Genomic DNA, 13,573 nt, shown 5'->3' with positions numbered 1-13,573 from the left:
GTGTTTCTGAAGACGATCAGATGCCCACTCGGAGATAGAAGAAGGTATTTTGCCCGAGCGCAAGAGTCTGCGCGCAAGGATGTGGAGAGGGCATTTGGGGTGCTCCAATCGCGATTTGCACTGGTAAAGGGTCCGACGCGCTTTTTCTACCAGGGGGATATTGCCGATATCATGTATGCGTGCATCATCATGCATAACATGATCATCGAAGATGAACACGAAGGCGTCCTCGACGTCACCAACGACCCAAGTGTTGCATCATCGAGTCACGGTGTCTCAACCGAGTCCGCCCGCCAGGGTGTACCGCACAACGAACATGAACGGTTCCAGGCGTTCATGGACATACACCAGAAGGAGGCCCATCAAGCACTACAACACGATATCATCGAAGAATTGTGGGCAAATAGAAACCGCGCCCACCGCCCTTGAATTTTTTTTTCTTTGAATTTTTTTTTTGATTTTTTATTTCCATTCGTGTACTTTTTTTTTTTTTAATTTTCTTCGTTGTAATGTGTACCCGTGTTTAATACAACGAACTTTATTACTATTTATTTGATTTATCTTTATAAATTAAATAAGCTAGCTTTATTATATATAAAAATAAAACAATTAAATTAGTGATGATGTAAAAATGAAATGTTGAGTTAGGGAGAAATAAGGGAGAAATAAGGGAGAAACCATTGTAGGGGTTGGCTAAAAACTGGGGATAAAATGTGATGCTGATGTGGCGCTGATGTGGCAGGAGTTAGGGAGAAATAAGGGAGAAATAAGGGAACTCCATTGGGAGTGCTCTTAGTTATGATATTTTCGTATATGTTATGAATGATTGAAGTTGGCCACACATTATGACATTAGTATGCTATAATTGCACTAGATTTATGAGTCAAAGGAGAATTGAGGTAGGAATTGAATATCGTGTAGCCGCACATGGGATGGGAGGTGTGTGGACTTTCAAGATTTGCTGTTCTAATGATTTGGTTCTCAATCAAGGCCTTATAAGGAATTCTTCCACGTGTTTTTATTAATTTAAATCTGAATAATTTTGTAATTTTCAAAACGAGTTAATTATTTTAATAATTTTTTAATTGTCTCATTTCTTGTTAGCTAGAGGAAATTGTGTATGAGGTGGAAACCAAAATCTACAAATTTATATATCACTCGTAAAATTCATTAGTTTTAGTAGTATAAAAAATAATATACTAATAAAGTATTTGGAATGTAATCAAATGCAAATTTTAAATACAGTACAAACTTCAAATTATGATCTGTACTGTTAAAACATGTCAACAGATTATAAAATAATAGCAATAGAAAATATCAACACAGTGTCAACGGTTGACACTGTGTTGATATTTGTATTGACATTGTATTGAAATTGTGTTGACATCAAAATCTTAAAATTTTACACTATGTTGACATTGTGTTGACATTATGTTGACAATGTATTGAAAAGTTTGGAGTTTGTATGAATTTGCATTTTATCACTGCCCTAAAGTATTTAGGCTAAAATATTTTGGCTTTCAAGTATAATACTACATATTTTCCCCACGAATCTAAATCAATTGGAAAATTAAAAAAAAAATAGAATTATAACTTGTATAGTTGACTATATTTAGAAATTATGGAATGACCATAAATTAACCAAACTTCGTAATCTTTCCTGTAATTTGGCATATTTTAACATGGATGGAGTAAGTCATAAAATATTATGAAGATTACCTTGGTCTCCGCACAAGTATCTACATTCAAGAAGCTACTTGTAATTTCCAGTAATTTAATTTGTATTTATTAATGTGTATTTGAGAAAATTTGTACTTTAGTGCAAATAAAACATTTTTAATCTTATTATTGGTCAGCAAACTGAACCAATTAATTAACCAACCATGGTTGGGAGTTGGGACTGGGGAGATTTGGTAAAACTGCGTCAGAAATGTATGACTTGTTACTTCATGGAAGGTTAATTAAATTAATATTGTCACAATAACACAAATCGTGATCATTATACTTTGAGAGGAGATAGATACGATTAAAAAAAGTCTTACACGCAACCGGCTATTATAAATTTATAATGGAGTACTGTAGAAAGAGTAAACTATAGAGTCCAAATAAGTTCGTTTCCTTTGCCCCAAATTCATTTATTACTACTACATAGAAAAGTAACAATCTAATTAATATGGTCATATTTGTTGCCTCCACTACTATATGTATTATCATAGTAAATTAACAAATGCAAACTTCAACGTTCATCCGAATTCCACATAAATATTGGTATACAAAACAGAAATATCTCAAAATTTGATTTAATTGAGAAAAGCATTTACTATATTCTATATTCTATATAGGTTGGTTGCTAACCTACTTCCTTGCCTACGTGGTTATGGCCCTCAACATAAAACAAACAAAGCAAGTCGTTGCTGTATTACGTTCCAAACAAATTCAATAATTATATCATAAAATAGATAAGCCGTTTGATGTGGAAAAATTGTTATATTAATATTACAATTCTGCAACTTGTCACGAATTAAATTAGTTCAGTAATGTGTTAACTTGTCTTGTATCTATACTATGACTTATCATATTATATTTTTCTGATTATTTTACACGCACTATTCCATTAATGTTAAGTCAGTGAGACAAAAATATAATTTGTCATTGCTTCTCCCATGAACACAATCAAATTCAAACTCATTCAAGCAAGCCGGCTTATTTATGCAACTTGATATTGTTATGAATTATGATATTTTATAGTAGTATTTTTCAATTTGGCGAGGTCCATGCAACTTTAGTTTAAGACTTTTTGCAATATATATTTTGAATTCAATAATATGGCCCTTATATTTTTTTTAAGACAATGTTGGAAGTGTCCCCACTTTCTTAAATAACATGGAAACTACACATAACATAAGAGATCAATCACAAGTATCAATAGCACAACTCCTACAAAAAATCTATAAGTAGTTAATTTATTATCAAATTGCAAAAAGTTTAAGCATATTGTGTGTGAGAAATAAGAGGCACACCCGCCAAAGTGGGCAGTCGACGTGAGCGTTACGTTCTTCCGCTTAGGCCTTGATAAAATGAAAATTGCCGAGGTTTATACTTTATATTCATATGTTTATATTGTTCCAAATGTGGATTATTTTATTCCGATTTCGAATCACAAATGTTGGTCTTAAGTGATACTACTAGTATTTGTATTACATGACATATTATCAAAATAGATACCTAACTGTTATTAACATGAGGGAAAGGCAAATATTTGCATTAAGCATCAGCAATAGAGAGCTGCCACTGGCATGGTTCTATTGCAGCACCGAAGTCGAGACAGCGACCCCATTTCGAGCCCCGCTAGCGGTGGTTCCCACGTTACTATTGTGGGTCTTATGGCGACCGCTGCTTTTCAATACTCCCTCCACCCCATTTTAGGAGTCCCAATTTACCATTTTTGAGTGTCCCACTTTAGGAGTCCCGGTTGAAATATTCCATAAATGGTATTAGACCCTACATTTTACTAACATTTTTCCACTCACATTTTATTATAAAACTAATATAAAAAAGTAGGACCCACATTCCACTATCTATTTTCACCAACTTTTCTTTACATTTCTTAAAACTCATGCCAAACTTAACCGGACTCCTAAAGTGGGATGGAGGGAGTATTTTTTATGATTTTAATATTCTAATTTCATCTATAAATATATTTCCTTTCAACTTCAAAATACAGTCGCTCTTTTTAATACTCTCTCCGTCCTATAGAAATAGGTCATATTTCCTTTTTCGTCCGTCCCATAGAAATAGTCCATATCCATTTATGAAAACTTTTTTCTCCTTTTTCTTCCTTTATCATTTATGGGGTCCCACAATCTACTACACAATTTCAACTGTTTTTTCTCATTTTCTCTTACTTTATTAATTACACATTAAAACCCGTGCCGATCCCAAATGAACTATTTCTAGGGGACGGAGGGAGTACTTTCTATTTCATTCCTCTATAAGACGGAATGAAACCAAGTGATCAGGCATCTTTCGTGGCCTGCACCCTATGCAATAGGATGGGATCCCAACGATTCAATGACTTGGACCCTACCGCCGAATCGGATCTCAACATGAAGTACGTAGGTGACACGATCATGCTTAAGATGTACAAGTCCACCACTTTCGAGGATTTTTCGACGTTGAGTGAAGCTGAGCGTCGTAACCGTGAACACATGAAAATATTGGGAATTCGGATTATATTGTTGCAGTTATTTTATGTAATTATTGAAAGTTAATACTTATATTTTTCGTTAATCTTAAATACTTTATGATATTATACTTTTGTTGTTATTCTCTTGTTTGCGACACCGTTACATGTGACTGTAAACATAAGATCGAGCTACACAAGGCAATAAAGAACTTTGAATACGTGACTTTCTACATATAGTTCTATTTCGTTTAGTATTAATTTAAACAGTTAATTTGTTTGAAGTTAGATGAAATGACATGTGGAAAGCTTAATCCAAAAATGTTGATTTCACTTGTCAGCTCTTCATTTTTTTTTTTCAAATTAGGCTTCAATCAAAACGGGACAAAAAGAAACATAAGAGTCAAAATCACGAAATTAACAAATCATTATTGTACCTCCTGCAATTAAATAATCATATCTTTTTTTTTTTCATAGAGGAACTTTGTTTTATTTCCCTTCAAATCCTAAAGATTTACTCATACCTTAAAAGAGATATAGCTAATCGATTTTCTTGTTACATAGGGCATCCACGGTGGGACACCCTAAGTGACGCCCTATGCACCGCCACATCAGCATTTTATCCTCCTCTCATTCCACCTACAGTGGGGCGGACTATAGCCTGTCCTAAGCGACGCCCTAAGCATATTGCTTCTATTTTGTATTTATATAATTTATACAAATTTATCAAGCAAAATAAAAAAATAAAAACAACACAATTAAGGCAAATCCTACATTTACTTAATTAAAAAAAAGTTACAAAATAAGAAATTTTAAAAAAAAGTTACAAACTAAGAAATTTAAAAAAACGCCCCATCGGCTCGTCTAGAGTAGTCCCAACCTCCGGCTAAGGCCATCGATCATCCGCTGGATGCCTTCTCTTTGAGCCGGTTTGGTCGCCTGCATCAGAGCGGTGGGGAGAAGGCTCCATGTCGGACAGCCCGTACGAGTCGGTGTTGAAGTCGGGATCGTACTCGGTGTTGGTGTCGAATGGCCGGTATTCGTCGGGTTCTGTACCCGGCCATCGTGCTCCACCGAACATCGGACTATTCGGATTTGGGTAATCTCCAGAATCCATTTTGCTTGAAATGTAGAAAATATAGTGTGAACTTGAGAGTGAAAAATGAAGTGAAAATGAGAGGTATATATAGTTTTTGAAAATTGAATAATAAAAAAAAAACGGAAACGCGTCGCATCGTCCGCGTCGTCCACAGTGGCGGACGATGCGACGGACGATGGGGTATCCTCCGCGCATCGTCCGCAGATGATATATCGGGCGCGGACGATGGGTTAACCATCGTCCGCGATGCTGCAGTGGCGGACGATGCATCGTCCGTCGCATCGTCCGCACCATTGCGGATGCCTTAATTCTTTCTTTCTTCATTAATCAAAAGTTTCCATTTTTGAGAAGATCGCGATCATGCAATAAGAAGGGTTTTGAATTTTCAAATTATTAACTGCGAAAAATTCACCATGGTTACTGGTCGTTGGAATTTAGACCAATCATCCTCTCATACGAGCTACATATCATTCACGAAATTACGTAAGCAAATACTTCTTACTAATTACTAGGTTTCATTATCTTTAGGCAATGGTGGATCCAGAACCCAAATACAAAGGGGATGAAACTAAATATAATTCAATACAATTTTTAATAATAAATTAAGTAATACTACATATAAAAATAATATTGATACAATAAGTAAACATTTATATCTCATAAATATTTGAAATACTTGTTTTGATATTCATATAATAATATGCAATATAAATTGCATAAATTAAGTACTCCACTGTAACAAAATAATATATGCAAACTACTAAAAATATTGATTTATAAATTATTTTAAGGGTTTGTTTTGGTAATAAGAAGTAATATAAATTGAACTCAACTACTAAGCTACTTGATTTAATATGGCATTTATAGAAAATGGATTTTTTTTTTATGTATGGAGGGCGCGAATATGCTATTTTTGGCTCGACCCTAAGGGATATTTAGGCTCTCCGAACGGCCGGGAGAAGGCGGAACACCCCTCCCCTCTAATCCGCCAATGTTCTTAGGCTCTCACAAGTAAATTGAATTTATAAAAACACACAAAATGGAGAATAATACTCCCTTCGTCCAACAATAAACTTTTTATTTTGCCATTTTCGTCAATCTATCAATAAATTTTTCATTTGCTTTTTTCAACTTTTGATAATAAATCCGCATTCCACCAACTTTATCTCACTGATATTTTATTATAAAATTAATGTCTAAAAGTATGACCTATGTAGACAAAAGATACTCCGTATTTGATTCCTTAGTCAAATAAAGTTAGGAGAATAAGAAAATTGCAGTGATGGAAAACGAAAGCTTCAAAATGGTAAGAGACGTAGAAAGCGATTGATTGATTTTTGACTGTGATATGCAAAAAGGGCTGAATTAGGGGTCCAACATATGTGATACTGACTTCATTCAATAATATGAATGCTAATTTCAAAATGTTTGGTGCTTGGTTTGTGACACAAATAATTGCCCTGTCACTTTTGTAGTCAACTATTCTTACTCAACTTTGAAGGGCTCATCATTTAATGCTACATGAATGTATTTTCTACTTTATAGTTGGTTACATCCAACTTTTTCTTATTTTAAAAAATGAGGTCAAGCTTTTCTTTAGTTCTAACAGTCAATCGAGATGCCTACGGCTACTTATGTAAATTAACTTTGATAAGGCTGTATCAGCAAAAGTAAATGAAATGAGTAAGATATTAGTTCATACTACATCTTTCTATGTCAAAAAGAAAATTATGGAATTGATTGGACAAAAAGTAAAATCGGAATTGATTGGACAAAATAGTTGCATCACTAATACACTTTCACTAAAAATTGCGTAAAATTATTTCTCAGTTAGAAATGTCAAAGTTCTAATTTATACTCAGTATTTTAATACTAGTATACTGGCGAAATCATGAAATTTAGTTGAGCTATGTTTTATCTTGCAATTTTAGAACCAATCGGAAAAACCAAAAAATGAATTTGTTTTAATTTGATTAATCCAAGAAAAAAAATTTGGGCTGAGTAATATAGAAGCCGAGGAATCATATACAGACGTATGTCACCGCCAATGAGTTAATGATGCTATCTATTTATAAACCAAACGGCCTCGTTAGTTTGGAAACATCATCAATATGTTATATGGTGATCATATTTTTCATAGTCTTAAAATCAATATCTGAATTTGAAGCTTCAACCATCTCACAATACTTTCGATAATTTTTCATCTCGAATAAGAACATAACTCATTTGACAATGGATCAACCAGGCATGAAACTTCATAAGCGATGAATGGGCCGCTAGTTTCAGGCTGGGCCTCTAAACCCAATCCATTATTGTTAATTGGGCCGCTAGTTTAGCCCAATTATTTATCCCCTCTCTCTCACATATCAAAATTACATTTAACATGGCAAATCATCACATAAGCACGTTGTTTTATGTTATTAAAAATAAATTCAATCACATATACAAGCATCTTGGATAAATATTAGTGAGATTATATCACAAAATTAATTTACTATTAAAAAGTTATTTAAAATAATCTTTTTTGTTTTATACTCCCTCCGTCCCATTAAAAATGCAACGTTTACTTTTGCGCACTTGTTTTGGAAAAATTATAATAAATAACTAAAGTGGTGAAAAAATAAAGTAAGAGAGAGAATAATGTAGAGGAGAGTCCCCTTTATATTATTTTATTTTTTACTTTATTTTTTCTCCACTTTAACTATTTATTATTATTTTTTTAAAACATGTGTGAAAAAGCAAACGTTTCATTTCTAATGGGACAGAGGGAGTATCTTTTAAAGTAGGATATGAATATCTCAATAATATTAAATTAATTCCAGTTGATATTTTGAGCTTCTGCGTTTTGTCAACTTCCAGATACCATTCCTTAGAAACCTTAACTTCCAGCTCAGGGGAATCATATGTACAGATTCATGCGACATCAAACATATAAAATATTACTAATAAAATATACCCCAGCTCAGATACATCTGTCAATTGTATGAAGTAAACGTTTAAGGTAATAATTAAATAGTGGTAATAAAAAGAAACAAACACAAAAGACAGCATTAACGATCATGTAAATGTTAGATGATAGTAAGAGACGTTACCTAGTCATTTTCTAAAATGAAAAAATTGTTATTTCTTATTCCTCATTTTCATTTCAAGGAAAGATAAATTCACGACCCAATAAAATTCACTCTATCTAGTATCTATTATGATCAGTATGAAACATATTGCACATAAAATGTTACCAATAAACTAAAAACAAACTACTAATAATGAATTTTGTGTATTCTTACAATGATCTTCCGTGTTTTATGTGTTGCATTTATTAAAAGAAATGACTATACCTGTATAGATTTACAAGTTGTATTTGATTCATTAAATTAGTCGAGACTCAATGGGGCGACATAAAATGTCCGATTACCATAAATAAGTCCCTATAAATTCCATAAGCAGTCAACGAAAAAAATTGTACCGTGACAAAACAATTGTGATGGCCGTGAACGCCTCCGCCGTGCCGCTAGCCTACCAAGCTTACACCAGCGCCGCTGTGCCCGATTGGCTGAACAAAGGCGACAACGCATGGCAGATGACCGCAGCCACCCTTGTCGGGCTGCAGAGCGTGCCGGGCTTAGTAATCCTGTACGGCAGCATCGTTAAAAAGAAATGGGCCGTCAACTCCGCATTCATGGCCCTATACGCCTTCGCGGCGGTGGTTATATGCTGGGTGGTGTGGGCCTACAAGATGTCCTTCGGGGAGGAGCTCCTCCCCTTCTGGGGCAAGGCTGGCCCCGCCCTGGGACAGAAGTTCCTTATAGGCCAGGCCAGCCTGCCCGCCACCCAGCACTACTACCGCAATGGCACAGTGGAGACCGCCATGGCGACGCCCTTCTACCCGATGGCGTCGCTTGTGTGGTACCAGGGCGTGTTTGCTGCCATCACTCTTATTCTGGTGGCGGGGTCGTTGCTAGGGAGGATGAACATCAGAGCGTGGATGATGTTCGTCCCGCTCTGGCTCACCTTCTCCTACACCGTAGGAGCTTTCAGCCTCTGGGGTGGAGGCTTTCTCTACCACTGGGGTGTCATGGATTACTCCGGTGGATATGTCATCCACCTCTCTTCCGGTGTCGCCGGCATCACCGCTGCTTTTTGGGTCACTCCTCTCTATCTATTTATTTTTATTTTAGGATTAATTACCTATAAAATTAAGTTTCTCAGTCTCATAGTAAAGTCGTTTAACTATCCATGTCGGCATGTTAATAGACGTTTGTGACACTATTGTGCGCCAACTTAGCATCAATTTGCCTGAATAATTTGGTAAGAGTAATTGCGAATTTTTGAAATTTCGTTATTTGTCATTCATATTTTAAGAAGTTTTGGACAGACCAAAATCTGATCAAACTTTATAATTTTACATTCAATTTCCCTTTATTTTACGTGGACTTGTATGAATTGCGAAGTTTATCAAGTCAATGAATACTTATGTGTGAGTGTTTAAGGTTTAGTTAATGACTTGTTTGTTGAAAGAAATTGTTAATGAAATGGGATTTGGTGGTGCAGGTAGGCCCTAGAACGAAGATTGATAGAGAGAGATTTCCCCCAAACAATGTGCTATTAATGCTGGCGGGGGCAGGGATGCTGTGGATGGGGTGGTCGGGGTTCAACGGCGGTGGGCCCTACAGCGCCAACATAGACTCGTCGATGGCGGTGATCAACACCAACATCTGCGCCGCCACCAGCCTCCTTGTCTGGACGTGGCTAGACGTCATCTTCTTCGGGAAGCCCTCCGTCATCGGCGCAGTTCAGGGGATGATCACTGGCCTTGTTTGCATCACTCCGGGTGCAGGTATACCATTTCTTTTTAATAGTATAATCTTCTTTTGTTATTTAAAAAAAATATTTCTGATAGTACTAGTGTCCGATGATAAATAAAAAATAGGAATTTCTCTTTCGAAGTAATTTAAGTTGAATTTAAGGTAAATATGTATAATTCCCTGGTTCTTCCCACTGGTAGATCATTTTTGCTTCATTCCTTGACTTCTTTGCTCAGCCAAGCTTCCTTGTTCCTTAGTTGTGCTGCCCTTATCCTTATATCAGATCAGTGAGAAGGGGTTAGTTTTCACCCAAGCCAAACGGAATGAAAAAAGATAGTCAACAACACCATCCGTGCGGGGACTATTCAGCAAGTTGTTTAGGGAAGCATCTAGATACTTGGGCCTTGACCGTGCCTGTTCGAAAAGAGCTTTACCTTTCTTATTTGATTTCGACTAATTAAGTAACGACGTGCATGGCATGATAAGATATATACTGATTAATCTAAGTTTGCTGATCGATTTATCAAATGAAGGTGGTGTAAAAGACAAATTCCATTGACTTAAATTAGTGGTTAAATAATGCACTTTGAGTTTCATTGACTAGGATTAGTTAGTTAATTAATGCAATTTGGTTAATTAGAAAATCTTCGAACTGGGATTAGTTCGAATTACGAGATATATTTTGAAGAAACAAAAATTTAAACATTGACCCAATTCATGACAAAAACACAATACAAAAACCATATTTCTCTTAATTTCTTTGAAAAAAGTTAGACCACGTTACATTTTGTGTTAAAAACAAATGGAACAATTAAATTAAGAGAAATATGATTTTGAGAAAAATACCAAATATAATCTAAATACTCCACCCGTCTCTTAAACTAGAGACTTTGGGGACAATAATGAGTTACTCCCTCGGTCTCTCATTATGTGTCCCAGTTTTCCATTTTGGTTTGTCGAATATTAATTGTCCCATTTTATTTTTATCACTTTTGGTAGTAGACCATATTCAGCTAAATCATTTCTACTCAAATATTATTATAAAACTAATATGTATAAAAATAGGATTCACATTCCATTAATTGTTTCACCTGACTTTTTGTTAAACTTTTTAAAACCTATGTCAGGTCAAAGTGGGACACATATTAGGGGACAGAGGGAGTATAAAGTAAATTTAGTAAAATTTTGAAAGCAACTAAAAGAAAGAGTGATTATTTCTAGGTGAGAATGGGGATAAAAACTTGTAAAAATGAAAAACATGAATGTTACTAAAGGCAGTGTCTTATAAATTGTGCTACATTTACAGGGCTTGTTCAAGGGTGGGCAGCCATAGTGATGGGAGTGCTCTCCGGCAGCGTGCCGTGGTTCACAATGATGGTTGTCCACAAGAAGTGGTGGCTCCTCCAGTCCATCGACGACACCCTCGGCGTCTTCCACACCCACGCCGTTGCCGGCTACCTCGGCGGCATCCTCACCGGCCTCTTCGCCGAGCCCGTCCTCTGCTCCCTCTTCTTGCCCGTCACCAACTCCCGTGGCGGCGTCTACGGCGGGGTCGGCGGCGTCCAGATCCTCAAGCAGATCGTTGGAGGCGCGTTCATCATCGGCTGGAACATCGTCGTCACCTCCATTATCTGCGTCGCGATCGGCCTCATCATCCCGTTGCGCATGCCCGAGGAGGAGCTGCTCATTGGCGACGACGCCGTGCACGGGGAGGAGGCCTACGCTTTGTGGGGCGACGGGGAGAAGTACGACAACACCAAGCACAGTGGCACGTCGGATGATCTCACGCCGCCGCACAAGGCGTCTAGCGGAGCTACGCAGGTGGTTTGACAAAGAGGTCTATACTTATGCTTTGCTTCATGTGTGTATATGAACCTTTTCGTTTCTTCGGTCATATTTATGCCATAGGATTTTTTTTTACAGAATTGTTAATCCGTTCTTTAATTGAATTGAATTGTATCCATTTTATACTTCAGCCTCAAATATCAAATTATAGTGGAGCAAAATTTAAGAGGTTTGAGTTTGGTTTGTTTAATAGAAATGGACCAACTTTATCTGTCTACAAATATCCTTTTTAAACTACTTTTAATTAACTTGAGATGTAACATTAAGTTTATCTTTGCTTATACGATTGGAAAACATAAATTTCATTTTACCTTTTTCGGGAAATACAGTTTGTATTAGTATAAAATAAGAAAACATAAGTTACAAGTAGGGGTAGCTCATGGTACCTTAAAATTAAATTATAGGAGTAACGCTACAAACTTTCCTAATCCCCATGAAGGATAGGAGAGTTAAAATGGAGTTACAAAATTAAAATTTAAAAAGTTAACGATTGATGGCATACACATGCGAATAAAAAAATTTGTGGGGAAACGTATTCGGCATTAGTTTCAATTTAATAAATGGTTAAGGAGTTATAACGAAAATGGAAACCGGTTTAATTTAATAAATACCTCCATAAATAGATATCCAATTCTTGAAGCATAAGGTTTGGCTTTCCTCCGTTGAAGCGGCGGAGCCCAAGAAGAAGAACCACATTTTATCCCAACTTCTTCTCTATTGGATTGGATTGGATTAATTAATTTGAGGCCCCGTTTTGTTCCAGATCTGAAGAAATGGATATATTCCGGAAGGCAAAATCGATCAGGATGGTGAGCTACCGCGACAAATACCTAACCGCGGATGAGGACGTGGAGAGCGTGATCCAAGGCGAATACCAGCGCCCGCAATCGGTGTGGACAGTCGAATTGGTCGAATATCGCGACGCCATCCGTCTGCGGAGCTGTTTCGGAACGTATTTGACGGCCTCAAACATCCCGCTCCTCCCGGGGACGACGGCGAGGAAGGCGGTGCAGACGATGTCGCCGCCGTCGGATCCGGCGATCGAGTGGGAGCCCCTGCGCGACGGGATGCAGGTGAAGCTCCGCTCGTGCTGCGGCAACTTCCTGCGCCCTAAGGGCGGGCTGCCGCCGTGGAGGAACATCGTGACGCACGACGTGCCGCACCTCCCCAATTCGGGGAACAAGCTCCTCTGGGATGTCCACGTCGTCGAGAAACAGGCTGGATCCTTCTCGGAGGCCATGGATTCCATCATAGAATACAGGTAATTAATTCACCACAATTCAATGTTGCGTATACATACACAAACATTGAATGTTGGAAATTTTGAAAATCCACCAAATATTGTGTTATCAGGTAGGTTAGCTTCAATCTACCAACCTATATATCCTTTTGTTGTTCATGCAATTATTAACACAATTTGCTTAAAACACATTTGCTTGAGGAACATTTAATCACTAACGAATCCAGAACATAATTTTGGAGATTGAATTATGTTTTTTTTTAATACATTATTTCACGTCTTCTCGACACTTTTACCTACAAAAATCTAATTTAACCCATCCAAACGGTGGTTTACGGCATCCTCTTTATCGTTTCAGATGCATGATCATTCTACGATTGAACTTAAATCGCCGATTACTCTTG

General features: G+C 36.8%; 2 protein-coding genes across 2 annotated transcripts; both read left to right on the top strand.

Moving 5' to 3' along the window:
• Window positions 1-8,739: 8,739 nt before the first annotated feature.
• On the top strand, window positions 8,740-12,115 carry LOC125212963 (ammonium transporter 3 member 1-like). The gene is made up of 3 exons (XM_048113277.2): window positions 8,740-9,423; window positions 9,831-10,116; window positions 11,391-12,115. Exons 1-3 carry the CDS (start codon window positions 8,764-8,766, stop codon window positions 11,912-11,914), a joined length of 1,470 nt encoding a protein of 489 aa, XP_047969234.1. The 5' UTR covers window positions 8,740-8,763; the 3' UTR covers window positions 11,915-12,115.
• Window positions 12,116-12,587: 472 nt separating this feature from the next.
• On the top strand, window positions 12,588-13,311 carry LOC125209671 (uncharacterized). The gene has a single exon (XM_048109259.2). It carries the CDS (start codon window positions 12,703-12,705, stop codon window positions 13,192-13,194), a length of 492 nt encoding a protein of 163 aa, XP_047965216.1. The 5' UTR covers window positions 12,588-12,702; the 3' UTR covers window positions 13,195-13,311.
• The last annotated feature ends 262 nt before the right edge of the window (window positions 13,312-13,573 follow it).

The sequence above is a fragment of the Salvia hispanica genome, chromosome 3, assembly GCF_029641045.1.
Source record: "Salvia hispanica isolate PSC_SH4W2 chromosome 3, Shi_PSC_v1, whole genome shotgun sequence".
Lineage (NCBI taxonomy): Eukaryota > Viridiplantae > Streptophyta > Magnoliopsida > Lamiales > Lamiaceae > Salvia > Salvia hispanica.
This window is presented reverse-complemented; position numbering and strand designations above follow the sequence as displayed.

What these genes read in the sequence shown, in the direction of transcription:
- LOC125212963 (XM_048113277.2), top strand. Translation starts at nt 8,764, where the DNA reads ATGGCCGTGAACGCCTCCGCCGTGCCGCTAGCCTACCAAGCTTACACC. An exon ending in GCATCACCGCTGCTTTTTGG is followed by an intron (nt 9,424 to 9,830) that starts GTCACTCCTCTC and finishes TTGGTGGTGCAG; the next exon opens with GTAGGCCCTAGAACGAAGAT. An exon ending in TTGCATCACTCCGGGTGCAG is followed by an intron (nt 10,117 to 11,390) that starts GTATACCATTTC and finishes CTACATTTACAG; the next exon opens with GGCTTGTTCAAGGGTGGGCA.
- LOC125209671 (XM_048109259.2), top strand. Translation starts at nt 12,703, where the DNA reads ATGGATATATTCCGGAAGGCAAAATCGATCAGGATGGTGAGCTACCGC.